Source organism: Portunus trituberculatus, chromosome 24, assembly GCF_017591435.1.
Source record: "Portunus trituberculatus isolate SZX2019 chromosome 24, ASM1759143v1, whole genome shotgun sequence".
In the NCBI taxonomy this organism is placed as follows: Eukaryota; Metazoa; Arthropoda; class Malacostraca; order Decapoda; family Portunidae; genus Portunus; species Portunus trituberculatus.
Window position 1 is genome coordinate 13,281,410 of NC_059278.1, and position 24,866 is coordinate 13,306,275.

The 24,866-nt window shown below is 42.6% G+C and overlaps 1 protein-coding gene across 3 annotated transcripts in view; it reads right to left on the reverse strand.

Moving 5' to 3' along the window:
• Nucleotides 1-2,521: 2,521 nt before the first annotated feature.
• The window catches only part of LOC123508375 (VWFA and cache domain-containing protein 1-like), a 92,849-nt gene continuing 70,504 nt past the window's right edge, over nucleotides 2,522-24,866 (reverse strand). For all 3 annotated transcript variants that reach the window (XM_045262054.1, XM_045262053.1, XM_045262055.1), the window contains exons 19-23: nucleotides 9,092-9,244; nucleotides 8,816-8,932; nucleotides 8,093-8,669; nucleotides 6,475-6,651; nucleotides 2,522-6,328 (exon numbers count right to left, since the gene is read on the reverse strand). In XM_045262054.1, coding sequence (XP_045117989.1) covers nucleotides 5,967-6,328; nucleotides 6,475-6,651; nucleotides 8,093-8,669; nucleotides 8,816-8,932; nucleotides 9,092-9,244 — 1,386 coding nt within the window. In that variant the 3' untranslated portion in view covers nucleotides 2,522-5,966. The remainder of the gene's footprint in view (nucleotides 6,329-6,474; nucleotides 6,652-8,092; nucleotides 8,670-8,815; nucleotides 8,933-9,091; nucleotides 9,245-24,866) is intronic.

Genomic DNA, 24,866 nt, shown 5'->3' on the forward strand with positions numbered 1-24,866 from the left:
TCTACTTTTCTTATCAATTCCAGCTTTTAAGCCATAGTTAGGGACACTAACACCCTTACACTTAACACCCTTGAGAGGCATAATTAAGAATTCTAAGGTATTGAAAAATGCACAAACTTGTTCACTGATAGGACAAACCATGGTGTTCACGAGTGTTGGCTGGAGATGCCGGACTTGATTACAACCCCATTGCCATCTATTAACTGTTTTCTTGCTATGCAAGGTATGTATTTGAAATTTTTTTTTTTTTTTACCTATAGCACCTGTAGGCATACTTGAAGAGTATATATGGGAAGCGCTGTTCAGCTTCCGCCCATAAGTGACGCAAGCAATTTTATTCATAGTGATACCCATATTAGGGCCCACATCACCACCCAAGCACATCTTTGGTGTAACCACGTAGAACTTGGGTATCATGGTGACATGTAGGCAACTTTAAACCACTCAACAAATGGCCAAAACGGTATGTGGTGGGATTTGAACCTATGTGTCGACGTCTGCCCAATTCCTCACTCACCACTACTGTCTGGACTCAAATTATTAAACGATTATCAGGACACTGTCCAGATAAACCAAAATCCGGATAAGCGAGGGTCAAGTGTGTGTGTTTCACTGTTTGATTTGCTGCAGTCTCTGACGAGACAGCCAGACGTTATCCTACGGAACGAGCTCAGAGCTCATTATTTCCGATCTTCGGATAGGCCTGAGACCAGGCACACACCACACACCAGGACAACAAGGTCACAACTCCTCGATTTACATCCCGTACCTCACTGCTAGGTGAACAGGGGCTACACGTGAAAGGAGACACACCCAAATATCTCCACCCGGCCGGGGAATCGAACCCCGGTCCTCTGGCTTGTGAAGCCAGCGCTCTAACCACTGAGCTACCGGACGTGTGTGTGTGTATTTACCTAGTTGTATTTACCTAGTTGTAGTTTTACAGGGCCTGGGCTTTATGCTCGTGTGGCCCCGTCTCCATATCTATACTTATCCAATCTTACTTTAAAAGTGTGCACACTCGTTGCAGACACTACTTCTTCATCTAAACTGTTCCACGTCTCAATACATCTCTGCGGGAAACTATATTTTTTTAATATCTCTCAGACATCTTCCCTTTCTCAGCTTTTTACTATGCGATCTTGTGCTTCGGATGTCATATTCTTCTCTCAAGATCAGTTTCTCATTACATGTGTGTGTGTGTGTGTGTGTGTGTGTGTGTGTAATTCATCACGGTCACCTGCTGGTCACCCAGCCAGTCTTCCCCATTACGGAGCGAGCTCAGAGCTCATAGACCGATATTCGGGTAGGACTGAGACCACAACACACTCCACACACCGGGAAAGCGAGGCCACAACCCCTTGAGTTGCATCCCGTACCTATTTACATCTAGGTGAAAAGGGGCTACACATTAAGAGGCTTGCCCATTTGCCTCGCCGGGACTCGAACCCGCCCTCTCGATTGTCACTCGCAGTGTGTGTGTGTACACTGTGTGTGTGTGTGTGTGTGTGTGTGTGTGTGTGTGTGTGTGTGTGTGTGTGTGTGTGTGTGTGTGTGTGTGTGTGTGTGTGTGTGTGTGTGTGTGTGTGTGTGTGTGTGTGTGTGTGTGTGTGTGTGTGTGTGTGTGTGTGTGTGTGTATATATATATATATATATATATATATATATATATATATATATATATATATATATATATATATATATATATATATATATAATATTTTTTTTTTTCTCTCTCTGGTAATTGAGATTTCTAGAAATAAAGACTAAACTGATATTTGTGATTACTGCCATGAAAAAGGATGAAGTTCACTTTTGTTATAAATATAGGTAATAAAACTGCTTCATCAAGTAGGGAGCCCTATATACATTAAACAAAAAATGTCTTAGAAAACAAATCAGAAAGGAATGTAAAGGTTCCAAGAAGCTGTGGCTGAAGACCTTTTTGCTGCTGCTACATGATGGCCATCAGATGTAAGTAAACATCCTGTTGATACTCTTCTACCCAATATGCTAAAAGTAAAATCTAAGGTGATGCTTTAGCCACCTTATGATCAAGTTATCTTCTTTTGTGTTCCTCATGAATTCCAGAAGCATCAATAATGGACATCTCTGGAGCACTAAAAATTTGTTCCAAGCTCAAACTGCCTTATATATAGCCCAAGTAAAATAATAGTTTCAAGTATAATAAAATCAGCATTATAGCAAACACTTGTGAAAATAAGGAAAAAATTTGCTAAATCTACAGACTCACAAAAAGAATCATACCGCTTAATACTTCCACTTAACAAAGGTGAGCCTTTGAATTTGGGATGCTTATAAATGTTATGAACCACTCTCTATACAATGATATCTGGATGGTATATTGTTTAACATTCACATTCACTCTGAATCACCATGAACACAACACTTTTCCATATTACTACTATGTAGTGCACATTTCAGTGAATCTACACCAGCTACCAAGAACACAGTCTCCACAACACAACTCTCGAGAACTTGATTCTAGTGATACACAGTATTACATCCAGCAATACAAATAATATATTTCTTCATAAAAGAATGTCTCATCAATGCTCAATTCATATATATATGATATTTTCTTACAAAGTTTAATTAAAGACTAGAATTATAGTCATGCCAGCCTCCACTCAATACTACACAACTTCCAGTGCCAACCAACACCAACTTCGATACTCAGCTCTATATCATACATAAATACATACATCAAGTTTCACTACATTATTTTATGCACATCTTCAAGATGAATTTTCTCAATAGTATAAAAAGCTGCAAAATTTGGTTATGCAAATGCTTGCAATTAGTATACAACAGCATCTCAATAATTTGTAACACTCAGCTCTCCAAGACCAGACAGATATACAAATACCTCTATACTACACACTTTCCTTTAACAGATTTTGGAAGCAGCAGACAAAATTTGGAGCAGCCAGATTAAATTGTAACAACACTGGACCCAAGCCCCTGCTTATAGAACTAACAGCTAGCTGGTAGCCAATTACTTTGTTTTGTCCCCTCTTTCTTTTTCTACATTTTCCCTAAAAAACATTTTTTTTTCATTGTCATGATTGAATGAAAAAGTAGAAAAGAAGAAAAGGGAGAATTTGACAGTAGCACAGAGCCTTTAGTTGATCAAAAGTTCAAAAGTAGTACATCTGTGAAGCAGGTGTTTCAGGAATACAAAGCAAAATAACAAAGTTTAACATAAAATCTAAACTTACTGAATATGCTGCGAAATATTCTGTGGATAGATATTCAATTAAATCTGGTTCTGTAGCAGTCTGCAAGCAAATCAAGGTTTGTTATCAAGAGCTAGACAAAGCTATGCATAAATGTTATGTCAGTGTTGCCACCTACAGATTTCATCAGAGTCCGGATTGATGTTAACCTCCTTTTAGTCCACAGTGCTGAGATACAAGTGTACAGGTTGTCTATTAGCATCATTAGGAACTTTAGGATGCTGGATTAGCAATTTTCCCTTATTACAATCTGAAAAGACTTGATACAATAGTTAACCACCTCATCATACCTTTAAAATAAAGCCTGAATTAGTATAAGTTAATTATGTGAACAACTTTTCCTGCCAATACTGATGCTGATTAGTATAGCCAATCAAATTATCAAAGAAACTGAAAATTTTTTCTTTTGTTTCATGTCACAAACTGTTGCAAAGCTATTGCTGTATAATTCACACAAACTTCACATGGACACATTGCTGTTAAGTTTTTTTTCCAGTTTAACCTTATCTTTTCTGTATAATGACCTAGAGAAAAACAAAGTGGAATGGGTTCCTTAAGTTTGGAAGTGATACCAGCTGTTTATGCAGTAAGCAGCACTAAGAAACAGTAGGTACAGCAGGTTGGTGCAGCAATATGGGAAATTTTAAATTACACTAGCTGAAATTAGTGCTGGATAGTGGTGGAACTGGATTATGTACTGATTGCTGGATCAATAATGACCAACCTACAAAATTTTCAACCAAAACCTTGACATTTGTGGAATCTACAGTTGTAGGAATGAGTAAAATTTACAAGTTTTCTAACACAACAAGAATTAGAAATTACAACATTTGTTTCTCCCATATCCCAACTTTGTTTCATTTATTTGTCATTGTAATTACCAATTATTATTCTTTATTCATTCTAATTTTTTCTTTTCTATTTTTACCTACGATGGATTTATCATACCCCAAATCAGATTCCAGGCCAATTCAGTTAGGTATACAGGGATAAATCTAGTTTATCAGTATACAAGTACAATTTAAACTGTGATCAGAGGAACTTTCCTGAACACACAAGTCACTGTGCATGATGGGTTCTGGAACCACAACACATATTCATGGTGAGTTCAGTACTAGCTGAACACTATAATTATGAATTTAAATATTCTGCTTACTGCTGCTTTTAAGATGACTTTTGTCAGAAACAAAGTCAATTAAGAATAAATTACCATATCACAAACTTTTGAGACACTATTGTACACTTTTTCAGCATAATTTTTCTGTACTATGACAAATAGACATTAAAACACAAAGTTCATACAAGCCATGACTGTCATTACTCCACTCATTTATTCACTAGAGGCAGTGTTAGTCTAGAGAGGATCATTACCAACAGGGAAAGTATTGGTCACCATCAGCCTGAGTATTAGTACCTATGTACCTCTGTGATACAGACTTTTGATTTCACCTTCATGCTCAACACTATTGAGAAAAAAGTACATAAAAGTAAAATATTCATAAAATTTTCCATTATTACTAATATTTAAGAAAATGTATATTCAATAAAATTCACAAGAATAATTTTATGTAAAATGATATCCTGATAATACTGCAATTACTATTCACTTCATTTACAAATTGCATAGGTAAGTACTTTATCTTAGCTAAGGCCTCACATACACTTGCTGCTTGGGACTTGCATGACTTCTTACCGCACAACATTAATTTTTGAGAGAAGAATAATTCCAATTCTTCCAACCTGAAATACTTATTGAGCACTTTCACATATTAGCATATGAAATCTACAGGAAGGATAGTTTTAAAATGAGATTTTTATTGTCGTACAACTTTTGCATTAGCAAAATACCCTCACTACTTACAGTACAACTTTCAGACACCACCACCATTGTAAAATTCTTCCATGTGCTTTTTCACTGGCATTACGTCCTTCAATTAAGATACTCACTTGTCATTAAATAAATATACTTAAATGTTCCCCAAAACTATGTAAGCAAACAAACATATACAAACACAGACACACACAAACAGACATACACACACACACACATACAAAAAACTTTTATATTCTGTCCCCAAATTTTTAATTTACAAGAACTGAATCTGCAGTACTTGTTGCTGTTGCTCTAAAAACTAACTTAGGAACAATAAGTTTGTGTTTGATGTACTAGTTCCCTCCCCTTCTGGGATTCCTGAGTTGTGCTGCCCAGTGTATATGAAACTTTATCTTTGGTGCTCTTCCATGCTTCACCCAAAACACCTTAATGCTCAGCTGTTCATTTAGCTGTATTCAGACTAGACTACTTGAACCTACCACAAATGGAACTATAATCACAATTAAAAATATTGCATATAAATTACAACTACTGTACTCATGCCTTAAGAATAGAATTACATCATTAACCTTTTCAATATATCTAAAATGTTGGAGAACTTTATACACACTCGCTTTTTAAATGCTACAAGGAATGTGCTGGCCTGGCCGCAGTAGTCATGCATGTCCTAATCTACTGGCTATTCACCAGTTATGTCAAGTAAACATGGTTAACAAATCTCTCTGTAATACTGTTATTCCTGAAGGCAAGCTAAGAAAATCCTCAGCTCCCTGAAGGATTGTTCCTAAATGCAAGAAAATTTGCAAATAATAAAGTAAATGGATTTGCCACAAGCCTTATCTATTTCAAACACAGATCTTGAAGTGACATACTCATACACTATCAACCATGTGCACAGTGACAGGTACCTGGATAATGTTGGGACCATTTCGTTTGGCTGGTGCCAGTAGTGTGTGAGAAGGCTCCAGGAGGCTGCCTCTCCTCTCCTGGCATCCTGGGGAAGGAGGGGGTGACCAGCCAGAGGAGGAGGGGCCATCATCAACAGTGTGACTTGCAGGCAGACCCACCAAGCCCCCAAGGTCAGTGTAATTAAGGTTCTCTGAATCATCGTGAGGGGTCATAGTGGAGTACCCCTGGTCACTGGAGTCAGCCACACCTGGAGGCCGCCGGTAGCCTGGATTCATGCGGTAAGGACTGACAGCTGCAGCGGCTCCTGCACCCACCCCACACACATCTGAAAGCACCAATGTCCAAATGAATTGAGAGAAAATACAGGAAAGGAAGCAGCTCAAAACCTAATTCAAGTTACAGATTTAAATTCTTATGAAAAAAAAAAAAAAAAAAAGTCTTATGAAGACAGTCAGTGGGATAATTTCTTACCCAACAAATCATCATCTCCTGCATCAATGTCATGCGCAGGCTGAGACTGATAGATGCTGGGTTGTGGATGGAGGCTAGCTGGGGTGTAGAGGGAGTTACTGGTGCTGCCAACATGTTGCCGGTAACAGTACACAGCCACCGCTATCACTAGGAACACTGCCATCACTCCACCAGCAACTTGGATAAGAATTAATAAAATGTCTTTAAGCATAAAATGCATTAAAGTATCTTCTGCTAAGTAATAAACTACATATTTTACTGTGAATTGAATCACGCATAATTCAAGGAACAGTAAAACCTCACCTCACGACCATAATTCGTTCCTAAATCCTGTTTGTCACCCGATTTGTTCATCCCCTGAATCAATTTTTCCCATAAGAATGTATTGAAATACCATTAATCCGTTCCAAACCCAAAAAAAATCATACTTTTGTCCATAAAACCCATTCAAAATAGACCTTTAATGTATGCATGACATGAACAAAATAATTATAGAAAGCCTAAATTGTTTTACTTACCTAAATGCTATCAAAATAATAATAAAATGAATAAAAAAGAAAAGGTTATTAATTACTTGAGAGACTGGACGTTGATGGCATGATGGAATGGAGGAGAGGAGGATGGGGAGGAAGACAGACAAGATCCAAGAAGACAGTCATGAGAGAGGACTTTGGATGTGCGCAGTGTGCCAGAGCTACACAATAGCTGTGTAGCGTCACAAGTCAGTGCCGATATGTGGAGCCCCGTTATAGTGAACATCGGCGTGGGAAACATGGAAAGATTGCCAGTCTTCGTCTCTGCCTTGGAAGACCCTTGCCTACTGGGGATTGACTTCCTCACGCATGTGGGAGCAAGTTTGGACTTCCAAGAAGGGAAGTTAAAGGCACGTGGCCAGGAAGTTCCTTTGATCCTCGGAGGTGATGCTCAGTGTGAGAGGAGCGGGCAGTAGGGCAGTGTTCCTTGCCAGGCGAGAGAGGAAACAGCTGCGATGGATGTGCCACAATCTGCAGTACCAGGATGATGATGACAGCAATGCTGAAGAGCCACCAGAGCAGCGAGGATAACGCCGAGCAAGCTACAGTAGAACGCGCGGTAACATCACCATGCCCAGGAAAAACAGGAGAAAATCGTGGTGGCACGGAGATTGTTATGTAATATTTTTCGTATGTTCCTGTTTCTATTTTCTTTTGTGCTTATATTTTGTTTTGTTGTTGTCTGATAACCGGGTTAGCTATCACACAAACGGCTCGCCTGCCGCTGAGCCGTTTAACCGCGTTCGTCCCCCAAAATATCGTTCATCCCCTGGGTTGATTTTTTTTACCATATCGGCTTTTCACGGGAATTTGTGGGCTAAAGGGGATACTTTTTGGGTACCCCCTATCTCAAAGCCCACCCGCTAGGAAACTGTTACCCCGAGTGAGAAAGCCCAACCTACACTCGGACCGTGGACAGGATTCGAACCCGTGCGCTTGGAGACCCCTCGGATTCCAAAGCATCTACCACGGCGGCCTTAGAGACGTTCATCAAGCGAGGTTTTACTGTACCTTATATACATTCTCTATACCTAGTACCTTATAGCACAGCAGATAACTGATAACAAACAAACAATAAACCTTACCAGGTCCAATAGGGTTGCCAGAGTCCCCATGGGTATTGTCAGAGTGAGGGAGGGTTGCTAGACCATGAGGGTATGGTGAAGGCCCTCCAACAATGCCCCCATAGCAGTGGTGGGCCTCTGTGCAATGTGGATGGCCGAGGAGAGAGGACCCATCACCATTCAGATAACACCAAACACAGCCAATCACACCCAGACATGCCGTTGGTGTGGCATGAAGGGAACAGGAAACAGCAACACAGGAGTCCAAGTGAGCCAGCAAGCCTATGGAGTACTGGAGGGAGACAGGGGGCTCAGGAACACGGTGGCAAGTAGGGGCCAGGTCTGGGGGCTGTGTGGTCAGCTCAAGCACCTGAGGCACAGGCTGGCCATTACCAAAGCTCTTGTCAAAATATGTTTGCCAAATGCGGTTAGTTGAATCTTTTGTGTCATTGGTTGGCGATGAAGATTCTGTGGACCATGGATAGCTCTTGTCCTCCTCAAATGAGTCGCCACAAGGGTGAGAGGAAAGTGGACATTCACAGGGACACTCGCATGCACCAGCCTCCACCAACTGACAGTTAAGACACAGCCGATCATCCTGAAATAAAAAGAACAGGTTTAATTTTTCAAGGTAAAATTGCCAATTGGCAAACACAATTTGGACTTGCCCACCTTCACATTGTAGCCACTGTTCACCTTATGAAGAATTGGTACAGACCAAGAGGATGTAACATGATCACTTACCATGCTGCACGGACAGAAGGCAACAGATGGACTGCATGTCTGGTTGATTATAGTGAGGATGAGATTGGTGGATGGCACAGATACCAAAGCATACTGCAGGCATGGACTATTGTCTCCCTGGTGGTAAGAATGTTCACATCAACCATCAATTAAAGCTGACAAATAAGTTCAATTTAAGCATCTTCACTCTATCAAGTCCTCATAGTAAGCTCAATTGCATTGAGTATTAGTACCATTAATGAGCAGATTTAAATTAATTTCTGACAATGACAGTACCTGGTTGCTGCCAGCAGGTAAGGTTACCACCTGGTTGGCAGGAACTTGAAGAGAATAATGACGTTCACTAGCACCGTGCCACCACCGACCACATGAGGCCTTGGTCAGCCAGCCTTCCGCCCTCCCCAGCAGCTCCATGGACAACACTGGCTCCTGCCACACAAAGAGTCGTCAGAATCCCTTCATTTTGGAATATATGAAATCTTTTTTGGTGACAACTTGAGTATTCAATCTAATCTAATATGGTGGTCATGCCTTACAATATTTAAAAGATGACCACGACGAAGCTCCAATTGTTCCTCTCCAAACACTCCACTTGAGCACTCCATCTCCCTCTCTCATGTATTTCAACACCATCCTCTGATTTTATAAGAGTTCATCTTCCTTGGAAACTACAATTAAACCCCAAATCCATAAGCACACAATAAGCATCACAAACTATTTGCATAAAATATTTAGTTATTAACTACTAGACTATAGTCTATAATATCGCAACAATGAGCTTAATACTAGATGGATAAAATGTAATCCGATAAACTTTATTCCAAAGATACAGTAATAAACTTGAGGTATTGAAAACACTGAAAAAAGCACATACTCATTCAAGCTGGTGAAGCAGCTGACTTTTTCTCCCCCACACTTTACTCCCTCATCCTGTTCCATCTCTCTCCTTTTTTTTTTTTTCCATCTATATGACCCAAAACTTATTTATTATGGAGACAGGAGAACCTATGGCCCCCTCCCTCCCCAGTCTAGGTCAGGCTCTAACTCCTGTTATAGCTTTTCCCTGAGAGTTCCTTAGAGATGTCTTGTCAGCACGGTGTCTTTTGTGTATTTACCTAGCTGTATTTATCTAGCTGTACTGTACAGGGTTCGAGCGGGGCTCATAATGTCCTGTCTCCATATCTCCATTTATCAAATTTTTCCTTCAAGTTATGCACATTATGTGCTGTAACAACTTCATTATCCAATGCATTCCACTTTTCCACCATTCTGTGTGGAAAACTGTACTTTCCAATTTCCTTCACACAATACCTCATCCTGATCTTTTCATGTCCTCTTGTCTTTCCATCTTCTGTCAACAGCACCAGGTCTTCTTTGTCCATCTTTTCAATGCCACTGACTATCTTGTACATTGTTATTAGGTCTTCTCGTTCTCTTCTATCTTATAAGGTTGGCAGTCCCATTTCCTTCAGTTATTCTTCAAATGTTAGGTCCTTTAATTACGGCACCATCTTTGTAGTAATCTTCTGTCTTCTGTATCCTTTCCAATTTTCTTATATCCATTTTAAAGCTTGGAGACCACACCACTGCTGCATTTTCCAGCCTTGGGCATATCATGCTTGTGATGATTTTTTTCATCATATCTTTGTCCACTAAAATGCCACTCTTACATTAGTCAACATTTTATATGATAATCCAAATATCTTGCTTAAGTGTTTTTTTGGGGCTCAGATTTTCCTGTATGATCACTCCCAGATCTTCTTCCTCTTTAGTCTTCATTATTTGTTCCTCTCCCATCAAATAGTTCCATACCAGTCTTCTCTTACTCTTTCTCATCCATTATTTCACACATTTCCTTCTCTGTTTGGTATGCCTTCCCTTTATATCTTCCTGCAATATCAGACAGTCCTCTCTGGTTTTGATAACTCTCAGCAGTTTTGCATCATCAGCAATTCATATAACTGTTTACCCCAATGTGAATGTCGTTTACAAAAATCTGAAACATAATGGGGGGGATAACACTGACCCTTGTGGCACTCCGCTAGTTACTTTTCCCCAAGATGAGTATGTATCTCTGATCACAATTCTCATTTCCTATCCTTCAAATAATCTCTTTTCTATTCTAGCAAAGTTTCTTGCAGTCCTTCTATGCTCTTTAGTTTCCAGACTAGTCTTCCATGAGGGACTTTATCAAAAGCCTTTTTAATATCCAGGTATACTATGTCCACCCATCCATCTATGTTTTCAAGTCCTGCAATAACTCTCGAGTAGAAGCTTAATAAGTTTGATACACATGACTGTCCTGTCCTGAACCCAAATTGTCTGTTCGATATGATTTGTTCCTCTTCTAGAAATTTAACCCATTTTTCTTTGATAATTATTTCACACAACTTCCCTAAGACACTCGTAGGTGACACTGGTCTGTAGTTTAGTGGTTCAGTTACCTTTCTTCCTTTAAATATCGGAATTATGTTTTCTCACTTCCACTCTAGTGGAACTTTCCCTTCATTTATTGAACTTGTAATTATTTCCCAAACTGGATCCAGTAGTTGTTCTTTACATTCTTTTAACACCCAGCCTTATGCACCATCTGGCCCCATTGCTTTTCTGACATCCAACTTAACCAATAATCTTCCAATATCCTTTTGTGCACTGCAATCTCCTGTAATCCTTGGTAATGCAATGTCCTATTTGGTTCTATGAAATCTTCTTCTGCAGTGAACACCATTTTGAAGCTCTCATTCATTATTTCACACACTTCCTTCTCCGTTTGGTATGCCTTCCCTTCCTTAATTATTTTTTTCAATTGTTTCCTTGTTCTTTGTTTTGCCATTTATAAACTTGTAGAAAAGTTTGGATTCATCTTTGCTTTTATTCACATCTTTCTCAAAGTTTCTTTCTTCTTTCCTTACTCTAATACATTAAGTCCTCGTTATACGGTAGTTCTTTATCCGGTAAATTCACAGTTACGGTATTTGGAAATTACTACCCTCGATTCAATATACAGTAAGAAAAATTCACAGATATGGTATCTGCTCATGTCATCCGAGAGGGCCCAGCGCGGGGGAGCAGGGGTGATGACATCATCCACACCACACCTCCCTGCCACTCACAGTACTGACTTCAACTTGACCAATGACCACCCTTGGAGCCTGTTATCTCTTTCCCTCCCCCGCTTTTTTTTTTACTGCATTACATATTACTTACATGCTTTACTAATTAGATGAATAAATGGAATACTAAAGGTCTATTGTAAGCACAAATATATTCATAATAATTATGGCAAACATTTAAAGCCTACTACCAGCGGTGAACCATGCAGCAACTGATAAAGGGCACAGATGGGCCTGGCAAGCCCACTATCAGAGAATGGTGGAAGTCATATAACATCAAGCACGCCTTAGATAACATCAAGTCATCTTGGGATGAAGTGAAGACGTCTACCAAGAACTTGGTGTGGAATAAAGTATGGCCAGAATGCGTGCATGACTTTCCAGGCTTCGCTGAAGACGACATCGGTGCGATCAGAAATGACATAGTAAATCTGTGCTATAGGGGTGGCTTCGATGAAGTTGATGATGATGATGTTCAAGATCTTTTGGAAAGCCATGCTGAATCTCTCTCAAATGATGAACTTATAGAGCTAGACAAGGCATCACAGGAGGCAGAAAAAGAGGGAGACGAGGAAGAACCTGTGCGTGGCCTGGACATCAAAACTCTTAGAGAATGTCTCAGTGGTATTAAAAATGCTCTGGAAACCCTGAAGAACGTGACCCAAATTCTGCCAGGAGTAGCAAAGTGTCAAGATTTATCAAGAAATCTATGATGAAAAAACAAGAAAAACCAAACAGTTCTCCATCTACTCGTTCTTCAAGCCAGTCAGACATGCCGTCCCTGTCACACCTGCCGACCCTGCTACAGCTGGCCCTTCCACATCTGCTGCCAACAGTTCTACAGCTGGCCCTTCCTCCATATCCTCTTTCTTCAAACCAGTGAAACATGCTGACCCTGCTACAGCTGGCCCTTCCACATCTGCTTCTGACAGTACAGACGACAACATCTTATCCTCGTCTGCCCACTCAGCGGAAGATGAGTAAGGGCTGAAATCCCTACTGTCTCTTAGTCTCTGGAGGGACATCATCTGATAGAATACATGGCGAGTGAAAGGTAAATAACAATATTTTCTGTTTATTTCTTTTGTGCAGTACTTTACATTTTTTTTATGACTATTTTCATATATTTTCATTTCTGTAGGGTGACTTTTGATGTGCTGGAACACATTCCCTATTATCATATGTTATAATGGGTTCGGTATACGGTAATTTCAATTTGCAGTAAGGTTTTCAGGAACGCATATTTACCATATAACGAGGACTTACTGTATATTAATTTCTGGCATCCTTGTACTGCCGTCTGTCATGGTCATTTCTCTGTTTTATGAGTTTCTTCCATGCTTTATCTTTTGCCTTTTTAGCTTGTATGCATTTAGCATTGTACCAGTATATATTTTTTTAACTATATAAACAGGTCCAAATTTTTTTACTCCCTTCATTATATTTCTGAAAGAATATGTCATATTTCCCTTGTACTGTCTTTCTGTACATAATGTTTCTCCACTCAGTATCAGCAAAACAGATCCTTAATTTTTCAAAATGCACTCTTGCATAATATAATCTCTCTTCTTTGTAGTCATCTCTGTATCTTATCCCATCTTCCTAATTAAATTGCATCTCTAATGTCACATGATCATTTCTTCCCATTGGACTCAGGTAATGTATGATGGGAGGGGGCTCTGGTTTCTTTGTGAATACTAGTCAAGCAATGATGGTTCTTCTTTCCCCCCTGTACCTTGTTGACTCCTCCACCTACTGATGCATTGCATTAACCATAGTCAACCATAGTCCTTGCTCCATTCCCCAGCATTATCCATTATTTCCATCTCTCTCCAGTTTACTTTTTTTCAGTTAAAGTCTCAAACTAGAAGTATTCTTCTATCTCTTCTCATCATGTTATCTATGCACTTAATCACCTCTCTTTGCATATTTTTATGTTTTTCAGTTCCCCATGTATTAGTTTTAGGTGGTACATATGTAACTATAATTTTTCTCTTCTCCAATTTCTCTGTTTTGATTGTTACTCTCATTACTTCCACTTTGTCCTCTCCATATTGCACATCCTCCACACAAATATTATCACAAATCATTATTAGCACTCCTCCCCCTTTATCCTTCCCATCTCTTCTCCAGCTATTATATCCCTCCTCTTTAAAGTTAACATGGATCTCCTCTTTTAGTTTTGTTTCAATGATGCACATTACATCCGGCTTTTTCTCTTTCAAATAATTCCTAACCTCCAACATGCTTGATAACAACCCATCTATATTTGTATAAGTCATTCTTAATTTCTTGCCTCCTCAACCTCCTCTTTCTTCCGTAAGTACCACTTTTTAGTCTCATATCCAGAATCCTTCAGTAAAAATTCTTCATCTCTATCTCTGTCCTTTTTGAATTTTTCTCCTTAGCTTCACTTCTTAGCACTTTCTTCTTTTCCCTCTCCTCTAAGTTCCTATCTCTTTTTATCCATATATCTTTGTATTCAGTATCATCAGCCAGTTTCCCTTTCCTAGCCATAATTTTCTCTACTGCCACTTGGGATCTCATTCTCACTTTCATTGGTCTGCTACCCTCTTCACTGTATCTTCCCAGCCTGATCACTTCCTCCACCTCCTGGTCAAATTCTTGTGTGCTGTCTTGTACTTGTTTGATAACAGTTTTGGCCAATTCTCTCTCTTCACATTCTCTCATGAATTTATTTGGATTTTTCTTTTCCTTCATCCCAAAATCACGAAGCTTCTTCTCTTATCCACTCTATCCTGCACCAGATCTTCTTTCTCTTTAATTACTTGTATTACAGCGACTTTCAGTTTTTCCTGAATTTGTCTCTTTACAACCTCTGAAAATTTTATTTTTTCCTCTTCCTGTTCCTACTTCCATTCATTTCACAGTTCCTTCAGCTTGTTTTCATCCAATCCACCTTCTGCCCTGTCCACAATCCCATCCTGCACTTTTTCCTGTGAGCTCCTTAGGGAGTTTTCATAGTCTTGGTATGTGGTTTTTGGTACGTCATTTTGTTTCTTTATTTCTTCTATCTCTTCTTTTAATCGCTGATTGACTCCACTGACCTTCTCACATTCTAACAATCTCAATTTCAGCTCTGTGTTTTCCGTTATCAGTCTGTCCTGTTTGTCCATTAGACTCAACATCACTTCCTTCATATACCTTAACTCTCTTTCTATGTTGATCAACCTTCTCATACTACCTCTTTCGTCCATGAATCCAGAAAAATCCTTGTCCATAATATATCCTCAGTTAGTTTCCTTAGTCCAATAGGAGTTTTAATGTATCATTGATTTTCACAGGATGGCATATGTTTTGATTCTGTTATACATCTGGCATCTCTCTCTCTAATTATTCTTTCCGTCTATATGATCCAAAACTTATTTATTATGGAGACAGGAGAACCTATAGCCCGTCCCACCCGTCTAGGTCAGGCTCCAACTCCTGTTATAGCTTTTCCCTGCGAGTTGCTCAGAGATGTCTTGTCAGCACGATGTCTATGCAGTGTGTGTGTGTGTGTGTGTGTGTATTTACCTAGTTGTATTTTATGGGAGGGGAGCCTATGCTTGTGTTGTCCCGTCTCTGTATCTCACAGTGTCTAATTTTCTCTTAAAGTCGTGTATAGACTTTGGACAGACCACCTCTCTGTCCAGTCCATTCCATATATCTATCACTCTATGGGGGAAGCTGTTTTTCTAGAAGTCTCTTCTGTAGTTGTCTTTTCTGAATTTTAATCCATGTCCTCTTGTGTCCCTTCTGTCCCTCTTCAGCAGGTTGATCCTATCAGGAAGCTCCATATTATTCATTATTCTGTAGATGGTCAACAGATCACCTCTTTCTCTTCTCTGCTCCAGTGTTGGTAATTCCAGTCTCTCCAGTCTCTTTTCATACATAAGAGCTGACAAGGTTGGGGCCAGTTTGGTGGCAGCTCTTTGTATCCTTTCAATTTTCCTGATATTCTTCCTCATGTTAGGTGACCACAGTACTGCTGCACACTCCAGTCGTGGTCTGATCAAGGATACCAATAACTTTTTCACCATATCTTCATCAATATATGAGAATACAATTCTAATATTTCTCAGTATGTTGTAGGTCTCACCAACAATTTTATTTATGTGTTTATTGGGGGACATTTCTTTTGTTATGAGAACTTCCAGGTCCTTTTCACTTTCCACCTTCTTAATCTTCTCTTCTCCAAGTTTATATTGTCTTGTTATCCTATATTTGCTCTTCCCAAATTCCATTATGCTACATTTCTTACTGTTGAATTCTATCTCCCATCTTTTACTCCATTCCCATAGTCTATCTAAGTCCTGCTGTTCTACCATCATCATGCGACCCAACTTTCTTCAAAAGTTTTGCGTCATCTGCAAAGAAACTCGTATAGCTTTCTACTCCTTCATCCATGTCATTTATGTACGCTCGACCCTCGAAACAACGGACCTCCCATCAACGGATCTCAGAAACTACGGAGAAATTCTGGAGTCCGGTTTAATCTACGGACGAATATTAAAATGTGCGCGATTGTCCGTTCCCAGCAAATTATTGTCCGGTAGGTGGCGGGTCGGTCGCATCATCAGCTGTTGGCCGCAATGTTTAATCTTCAGTCCATGCGTTTTCGACCAACAGCGAACATTGTCCAGTGCTTACCACGGATTTTTTATGCATTTGTACCCTTCCCACGAGTGCTTAATCTAAACAAAATGCTTCCTAAACCTAGTAAACCAGTTTAGTGTAATCGAAAGACTCTTGCAGTGGCTGCTAAGCTTGAACTAATACGAAAATTTGAAAATTTTACATATTTTACGTACATTTTATACAGTTTTTTACGTACTTTTGCAAAGAATGGACTTTTGCAATCTACGGACAGGGTCGTGCACGCATTTGTCCGTTGTTTCGAGGGTCGAGTGTATATTGCAAACATAATTGGGGCCAACACAGAACCTTGCGGAACCCCACTTATAACTTCCTTCCAGGTGGACTCCCTATCTCTAATTGTCACTCTCATAGTTCTTCCAGTTAGGAAATCCTTCATCCATTCCAGCAATTTTCCTTTTATTCCCCATTTATCTTTCAGTTTTCTTATAAATTTTCCATGTGAAACTTTCTCAAATGCTTTTTTTAAATCTAAAAATACACTGTCAACCCATCCATCTCTTTCCTGTGTTATGTCTATGACTAGAATAAAAAGCATATATTGTTTGTTACACATGATCTTCCTTTTGTAAAGCCAAATTGTCTTTCATTAATTATATTTTTTTCTTCCAAATGTTTGGTCCATCTTTCTTTGATCACACATTCACATATTTTAACTATTGTACTTGTTTGGGACACTGGCCTGTAATTTGTTGGGTTCTCCTTATTTCCTCCTTTATATATTGGCACAATATTGGCTTTTTTCAAGTCTTCTGGTACTTTTCCTTTTCAATAGAACACTTTATTATATTGTATACCTTATTTGCCAGCTCTTCTCTACACTCTTTCAATATCCAATTTGCAATTCCATCTGGACCGTGTGATTTTCTTACATCATTATTTCCTGTTCCGAAATAACGATGTCTCTTATCGTAGGAGATTTATTTCCTAGTTCTTCATAATTAACGTTTTTTTCTCTTGTAAAAACTTCTTGAAAGTGTCTGTTCATTATTTCAGCCATTTCCAATTCATTGCTGTATTTGTTATTTTCATAAACTAGTTTCTCTATCTCGTGTTTGTATTTTAACTTTCCGTTTATATATTTATAAAAGTTCTTTGGCTGATCCTTGCATTTTTCAATTATGTTTTTCTCATAGTTTTTCTTTTCTTCTCTTCGTATTTTAACATAGTGATTCCTTTCTCTGATGTAGTCTTGCCATTTTCCTTGGACGCTTGTCTTTTCTCCATTTCTCCCACGTTCTATCCCTTCTATCTCTTGCTTCTTCACATTTCCTATTAAACCATTCTGCCTTATATTTGTCTTTAATTTTCAGTCTTGGTTCATATCTATTCACTCCATCATTATAAATTTCTTTAAATGTCATCCACTTTTCCTCCACTCCTGCCTGGTTGTCAAATTTAGTCCACTCCGTCTTTCGGAAAAGTCGTTGAGTTCTCTAAAATTTGTTTTGCTATGCGTATGTCAATCTTCCTTTTTTCTATGTTTTTCATTCCGTTCACTCCTAATCACTTCCTTGAAGGTCGCTACTATTAGTACATGGTCACTTTTTGCCAAAGGTGTCTTATAATACTCTACTCCATCCACAATTTCAGATTCCGTTGTAAATAATAAATCCAGTCTTGATGGCTCTTCACTATTCCTAAATATGGTGTTTTCTTGAATCCATTGTGTCATTGTATATTCCATAATTAACTCCAGTAACGTGTAACCCCATGAATCCTCATTTCCCTCTGTAGTCATATCTTCCCAGTGCACTTCCTTACAGTTGAAGTCCCCCATTATTACAGTAGTTCTTTTCTTTTTTAATATTTTGATTAGTGAATGTTCAGTATCTTTCAAAACTTCCTCATATTCTCTTAGACTCCACGATCTTGTCTTGGGTGGTACATAGCAGACTACAAATTCTCTTCTCCATGTAATTTTTCTCAACTACAACTGATATAATTTCTGCACTGTTTTTGCCATAATTCACATTCATTACCATGTGTGTGTGTAATTCACCTCGGTTGCCTGCTGGTCATCCACATTACGGAGCGAGCTCAGAGCTCATAGACCGATCTTCGGGTAGGACTGAGACCACATCAACACACAACACACACCGGGAAAGCGAGGCCACAACCCCTCGAGTTACATCTCGTACCTATTTACTGTTAGGTGAACAGGGCCGCACATTAAGAGGTTTGCCCATTTACCTCGCCGCTTACCAGGACTCGAACCTGGCCCTCTCGATTGTGAGTCGAGCGTGCTAACCACTACACTACGTGGTGTGTGTGTGTGTGTGTGTGTGTGTGTGTGTGTGTGTGTGTGTGTGTGTGTGTGTATTTACCTAATTGTATTTACCTAATTGTAACATACGGGAAAGGAGCTATGCTCGTACTGTCCCGTCTCCATATCTACTAATGTCCAGCTTTTCTTAAAATCATGAATATTCCTTGCGTTGACCACTTCCACGTCTAAACTATTCCATGCTTCCACCCTTCTATGAGGGAAGCTATATTTTTTCACATCTCTCCTATAAGTGGCCATTTTAGTTTTTCCCATGCCCTCTCGACACTCTTTCATTCCACATACACAGATCTTCCCTATCCATTTTTTCCATGCCAATCATCACTCTGTATATTGCTATCAGGTCTCCCCTTTCTCTTCTGTTTTCCAGGGTCGGAAGTTGCATTCTGTTCAGTCTGTCTTCATAAGTCAAATCTCTTAAGTCAGGCACCATTTTTGTTGCAGCCCTCTGTACTTTCTCTAGTTTCCTTATGTGTTTCTTTAAGTTCGGAGCCCACTGTATTGTTGCATATTCAAGCCTTGGTCTTATCATTGCAGTAATTATTTTCTTCATCATTTCTTCATCTAGTGTGTGTGTGTGTGTGTGTGTGTGTGTGTGTGTGTGTGTGTGTGTGTGTGTGTGTGTGTGTGTGTGTGTGTGTGTGTTTGTGTATTGTACCTAATTGTAACATACGGAAAAGAGCTATGCTCGTGTTGTCCCGTCTCCATATCTATTAATGTCCAGCTTTTTCTTAAAATCATGAATATTCCTTGCGTTGACCACTTCCACGTCTAAACTATTCCATGCTTCCACCCTTCTATGAGGGAAGCTATATTTTTCACATCTCTCCTATAAGTGGCCATTTTAGTTTTTTCCCATGCCCTCTCGACATTCTTTCATTCCACATACACAGATCTTCCCTATCCATTTTTCCATGCCAATCATCACTCTGTATATTGCTATCAGGTCTCCCTTTCTCTTCTGTTTTCCAGGGTCGGAAGTTGCATTCTTTTCAGTCTGTCTTCATAAGTCAAATCTCTTAAGTCAGGCACCATTTTTGTTGCAGCCCTCTGTACTTTCTCTAGTTTCCTTATGTGTTTCTTTAAGTTCGAGCCCACTGTTGTGTGTGTGTGTGTGTGTGTGTGTTTTTCCCTACTTTCATACTGGCATGCGTACAAGCACGTACATGGGCATTCACTCAGGCAAAACAACTTTACTATTTATACATATGGGTACAAAATATGATTTATAGTGGGCCTTTTGGCAACTAATGGGGCCCGCAGATTGCAGCTGCGTTGCCCCGCGCTACAGCAAGGCTGATGCGTTGCCGCAGCCAACCTGTCTCTCGAGGCTCCCGCTGCGTTGGGTGATTCTTCTGCCAATATCATACAGTAAGTCACTGAAGTCTGGCCCGAGCACACCGCTAGTCTCCACAGCAAGCGGTGAGAAATCATACCTCCGGGCCAGGTCCTCGTAGCGATGGCGCTTGCGATGTTCGGCGGCGCGAGCCGCTGCCCCAGCAGCCAAGGCACAGTCATTAATGTGGGTGCTGCAGAAGGTGTTTACGCAGGTGGCATCCCACATCAACATCTTGCCTCGTCTGAAGGAAAGACTGTAATGCCGTCTGGGCGGCGTCCGTCCCCACGATCCAGGCCTCGGGGTTCAAGGGTGGCCACTATCCCAGCGGCAGCCAGGGCGCGGTACACCACGTCGTTGAGAGCAGCGTGGCGTGGCAGGCGTCCGGGATTCCGCTGGCAGGACAAACTGTGGTGGCCTAGGGCGTCTGTTAAGGCTCCACAGCGGCAGCGGTGAGGCTGTTGAACCCGCAGGCCCAGCCTCAATGCAACATTTATTCGTACAGCATCATCGGGAGGAGGAGGCCGAGACTCTCTACGGGGATAGCAGAGAGCCAGGCTCCGCTGTGCGGTGCTGTGGCAGCGAGGAGCCGAGCGCGGTTGACCTGGTTGGCATGGCTGAGGAGGTCATCAAGGCGGTGTTGCGAGGCTGCACCGTCAAGGGTCCTTTGCCGAAGCCCCAGCTCTGCGTTTAAGTCTGGGCACTGGGTGTTACGAAACATCGCTACAGCAGAGTCCAAGCGATCCAGTCTGTCGCCGTTGGGGCGGCGGTTGATGGTACAGACCAGGTCCCTGGAGGCCTCTAATGAAGCGATGTAAGCTGGCAGTGCTACATCTATCAACCGTCTCACACCCAAGCCCCCGTAACGGAGTGGCAAGGAGGCTTGTGTCCAAGAAGAATTGCTGTCAAGCTGGACGTTGCAGCACTGAGATATTGCATGCCGCATCAACTCGTCGATCTCTCTTAATGATTCGCTGGCTGCATGGACAGGTGCTGAGCGTAGTAGGTATGTGGCCCTCGGTACCGCTGCGTACCTCGACAAGAAAAAGAGGGCAGCGTGGCTGCCAATGTTGGATGTTCTGTCAATGAGGAGTCTTGTTGTGTTCTTGATTTTTCCAAGGGCCTCGTCGCTGCTATGGGAGTGGATGGGGGAGCCCAGTATAGACAGACGTGTGAGTGATGTGCGGAGGGCAGTGGGAAGGGATCGTCAGTGTGAGGGCCAGGGTTCTCGGCGTTGTTGGCGAGGGTCTCAGCGACGTTGCTGGGGCCGGGATTGGCGGCCTTGTCGGCGACGCTATCCACCATGGGTACTGCGTGGCCCATGTCTGGAGTGTTTGTGTTACCTGGATCATCGAGATGGATTACCTCACACTTGCTCTCATTTAAGGTGAGGCCTAGGTCCTGCAGTGATGGTATCAAACTATGTAGGTCTGCAGCAACAACATCTTTGGGCCCAGCTAGTGTGCCGTCGTCCAGAAACCAGAGGTTGAGGGTGAACGGAGGTGTCGTATTGCTGTGTCTAGGGCGAGAGCGAAAAGTATGGGGCCCAGGGGGTCGCCCTGTTGCACGCCACGGCAAGACCAGAGGCGAGTAGGGCCAAAGTGGAGGGGCGAGGGCTGAGAGTAGGCTTGAGACACTAGAGGAGCAGCAGGAGGAAAGCGGCGGACAACCTCACGGAGTACTGCTGACCTGTGGACAGTGTTGAAAGCGTTGGTGAGGTCTAGCTTCACGATGATGTGGCCTGGCGAGCCGGTGTGCGCATCAGAGTGATCACGCACGGCGTGGACAGCGGCCTCACAACCCATGCGCACGCCGACGCCAAGCTGGACAGGCTGTAGTTCAGGGGCAAGGGCGGAAGACATGCGTTTGGCCAAAATCTTGGATGCTAACCTTCGGTAAATGGACCCCACCGCAATGGGTCGGATGCCACCGTCCTTTTTTCTGATGGCAGTGAGGCTTGCACTGTAAAATGTTTGCGTCGCGTGGGCGGGAAGTTCTCCAGCGATAGCAGCGTTGCAGAGCTCGGTCAAAGCGCGGAGAAGCCGTTGCCCCGCCTCAGCAGTGAATCTAGCCACCAGCTGCATCAGATGGAGGGGTCGTAATCCATCTAGGCCAGCAGCAGAGCCTGGGGCGGACGACTTGATGGCAGCCATAACGTCGGACTCGGTGATGGTGAGGCGGTGCTGGTCAGGGTCCGGCATCTCAGGAGGCTCCTCATCAGCTTCAGCAGGGGGATGTTTGGCGCGGAGAGCATCGGCAGTTTGCTCACTGGGGGAGATGAAGGTGTCAGAGGTCGTTAAGAGACGGAGGGCAGCGCGAATGTCTCCGTCGGCACATTTTTTTTGGACACGTCGAGAGAAGGTGATGGTGCTGGCGTCATTAGCTTCACTAGGGTTGTACTGGGGAGCTGGCTCAGTGGAATGGGGTGGGTTGGCAGGTTCGGCGAGGGGGCTTTGAAACATATAGGAAAATAGACGCCACCAAGTGAGGGAGTACCCTGCTCAAGGGCGGCTGTAATGGCACTGGCGAGATCCGAAGCAACGCGGTGGCGGTGACGGCGGGGGACGTGTTGCAGAAGCCTGGTTCGCGCTCTGAGGGCGGCCAATGCGGCGGCCATGTCGGTGGGTGGAGTCTCGTTGGCGGGGACTGCATCGTGGACCGCGTCTTGCAGAAGGGAGGACCGAAGGCAGTCGTTGCAGTGCCAAACTGTGATTACGGCAGCCTGGGCTTGTGTGATTTTGGCACAGGAGAGGTGATGGACGCGGCCGCATTGGGAGCATGTCAGGATTCCTTTGAGGCGGTTGACTTGATTGCACGAGTGGCAGAGGGACCTGTCTTCCTCGGAGGTCTCCTGACTGCTTGACATTGGGTCGGCGGAGAGCCCAGCGTCAAGGCAGCGGCGTAGGCGGCAAGGTGCGCAAGCTGCAGGTCCACGGCGAACTTGTTGGCAGTCGCCTCGGCGGGGACAAGCAACTCCTTGACTGGGGCGGAGACTTTGCCTTCTGAAGAAAGCCCTGCAGGCCCGGCACGCCGTGACTCCATCGCGGGTGTATGTAGAAATAGGATCCAAACACACTAAGCATTGGCGGTGAGCGGAGGTGGGTGGTGCTACTGAAGGGGAGTGTCCGGAGGCCATGATGCGTGTGACGGCTGCATATGACAGGATGAATTTGTATGTGTGTGTGTGTGTGTGTGTGTGTGTGCGCGCGCGTGTGTGTGTGTGTGTGTGTGTGTGTGTGTGTGTGTGTGTGTGTGTGTGTGTGTGTACGCGCGCGCTTACATGTGTGCGGTGCTGTGCGTGCGTGTGTGCGTGTTCACTTGGATGTGCGTGTGTGTGTGTGTGTGTGTGTGTGTGTGTGTGTGTGTGTGTGTGTGTGTGTGTGTGTGTGTGTGTGTGTGAACTACGCGCCCTCCCGTAAGGTTTGAAGGAACATTATGTCAATAGAAAGCATGAAACGCATCCTACCTAAACTTGAGCCCTGGCCCTCTGTCTACTACCCCATCCCACAGGCGGGGTGTGTGAGGAGTGACGTCGGGATGCTCAAGTCTCGCCCCGCGGAGGGAGCCTAACACCTACAGCTACCTAACGGGGGCCACCTTCACTCCCGGGCACTAAACTGATGTGTCACGCTATAGTGACCTCCATCTCTCGTGAGGCTAATCCTCACCACGGGTAGGAGTCTCATCAGTGTACGGGAGCAGGGCGCTACGGCAAGAACTTGTAAATGGAACAAGACGTGCGAAAAGGGTAAATAAATAAGTGAATACAATAAATAAAAAATAAATGAATAAAAAAAAAATTTCGGTGGAGAGAAAAAGGGGTGGTGGGCAGGGGTAATGTGTATGTATGTATGTGTGTGTGTGTGTGTGTGTGTGTGTGTGTGTGTGTGTGTGTGTGTGTGTGTGTGTGTGTGTGTGTGTGTGTGTGTGTGTGTGTTTTGTTCAAGGAACAAAATGGAGATGGGAAGGGAAAGATGGGGAATGGGGCTTGTAGGCTGATGTGTCGGGGGGAGCAGATGGTTAGAAATGGGTTGAGTGGAAAAATAAAGGGAGGAGGAAGGGAAAAGGGGGGAGCGTGCAGCAGTTAGGCGATAAGGGTTGGGGAGAGAGCAGTAAGGATGTAGGTGGGTGTTGGGGGTGGTGGGTGGTAGGGAGGAAAGGGAGTAGAGGGTGGGTGGGGAAAGGAGGAGATGGAGCTCGAGGAGAGAGCGGGGAGGAGGAGGGAGGTAGCAACGGAGGCGATGACCGTTGAAAGACGATGGGGTTGGGTGGGTAAGAGAAAGGAAGGGAGGAGGGGAGAATGCAATCGCTGACAAAATGCTTGATTTGAAAATTTAAGTGCAGAGGCACAAAATTTTACATGTCACTATGTCAGCTGGCTGCAGTGCAACATTACAAGTGAAATGATACTTGTTTGGGAGAGGTGGGAAGTGTATGTCTGCGGAAAAAGCAGGCTGAAAGTACGAGCACCGTAGCGAGCGTCTGCTTGCTATGGCTCTGTGTGTGTGTGTGTCAGTGTGTGTGTGTGTGTGTGTGTGTGTGTGTGTGTGTGTGTGTGTGTGTGTGTGTGTGTGTGTGTGTGTGTGTGTGTGTGTGTGTGTGTGTTTTCATTGTTTGATCTGCTGCAGTCTCTGACGAGACAGCCAGGCGTTACCC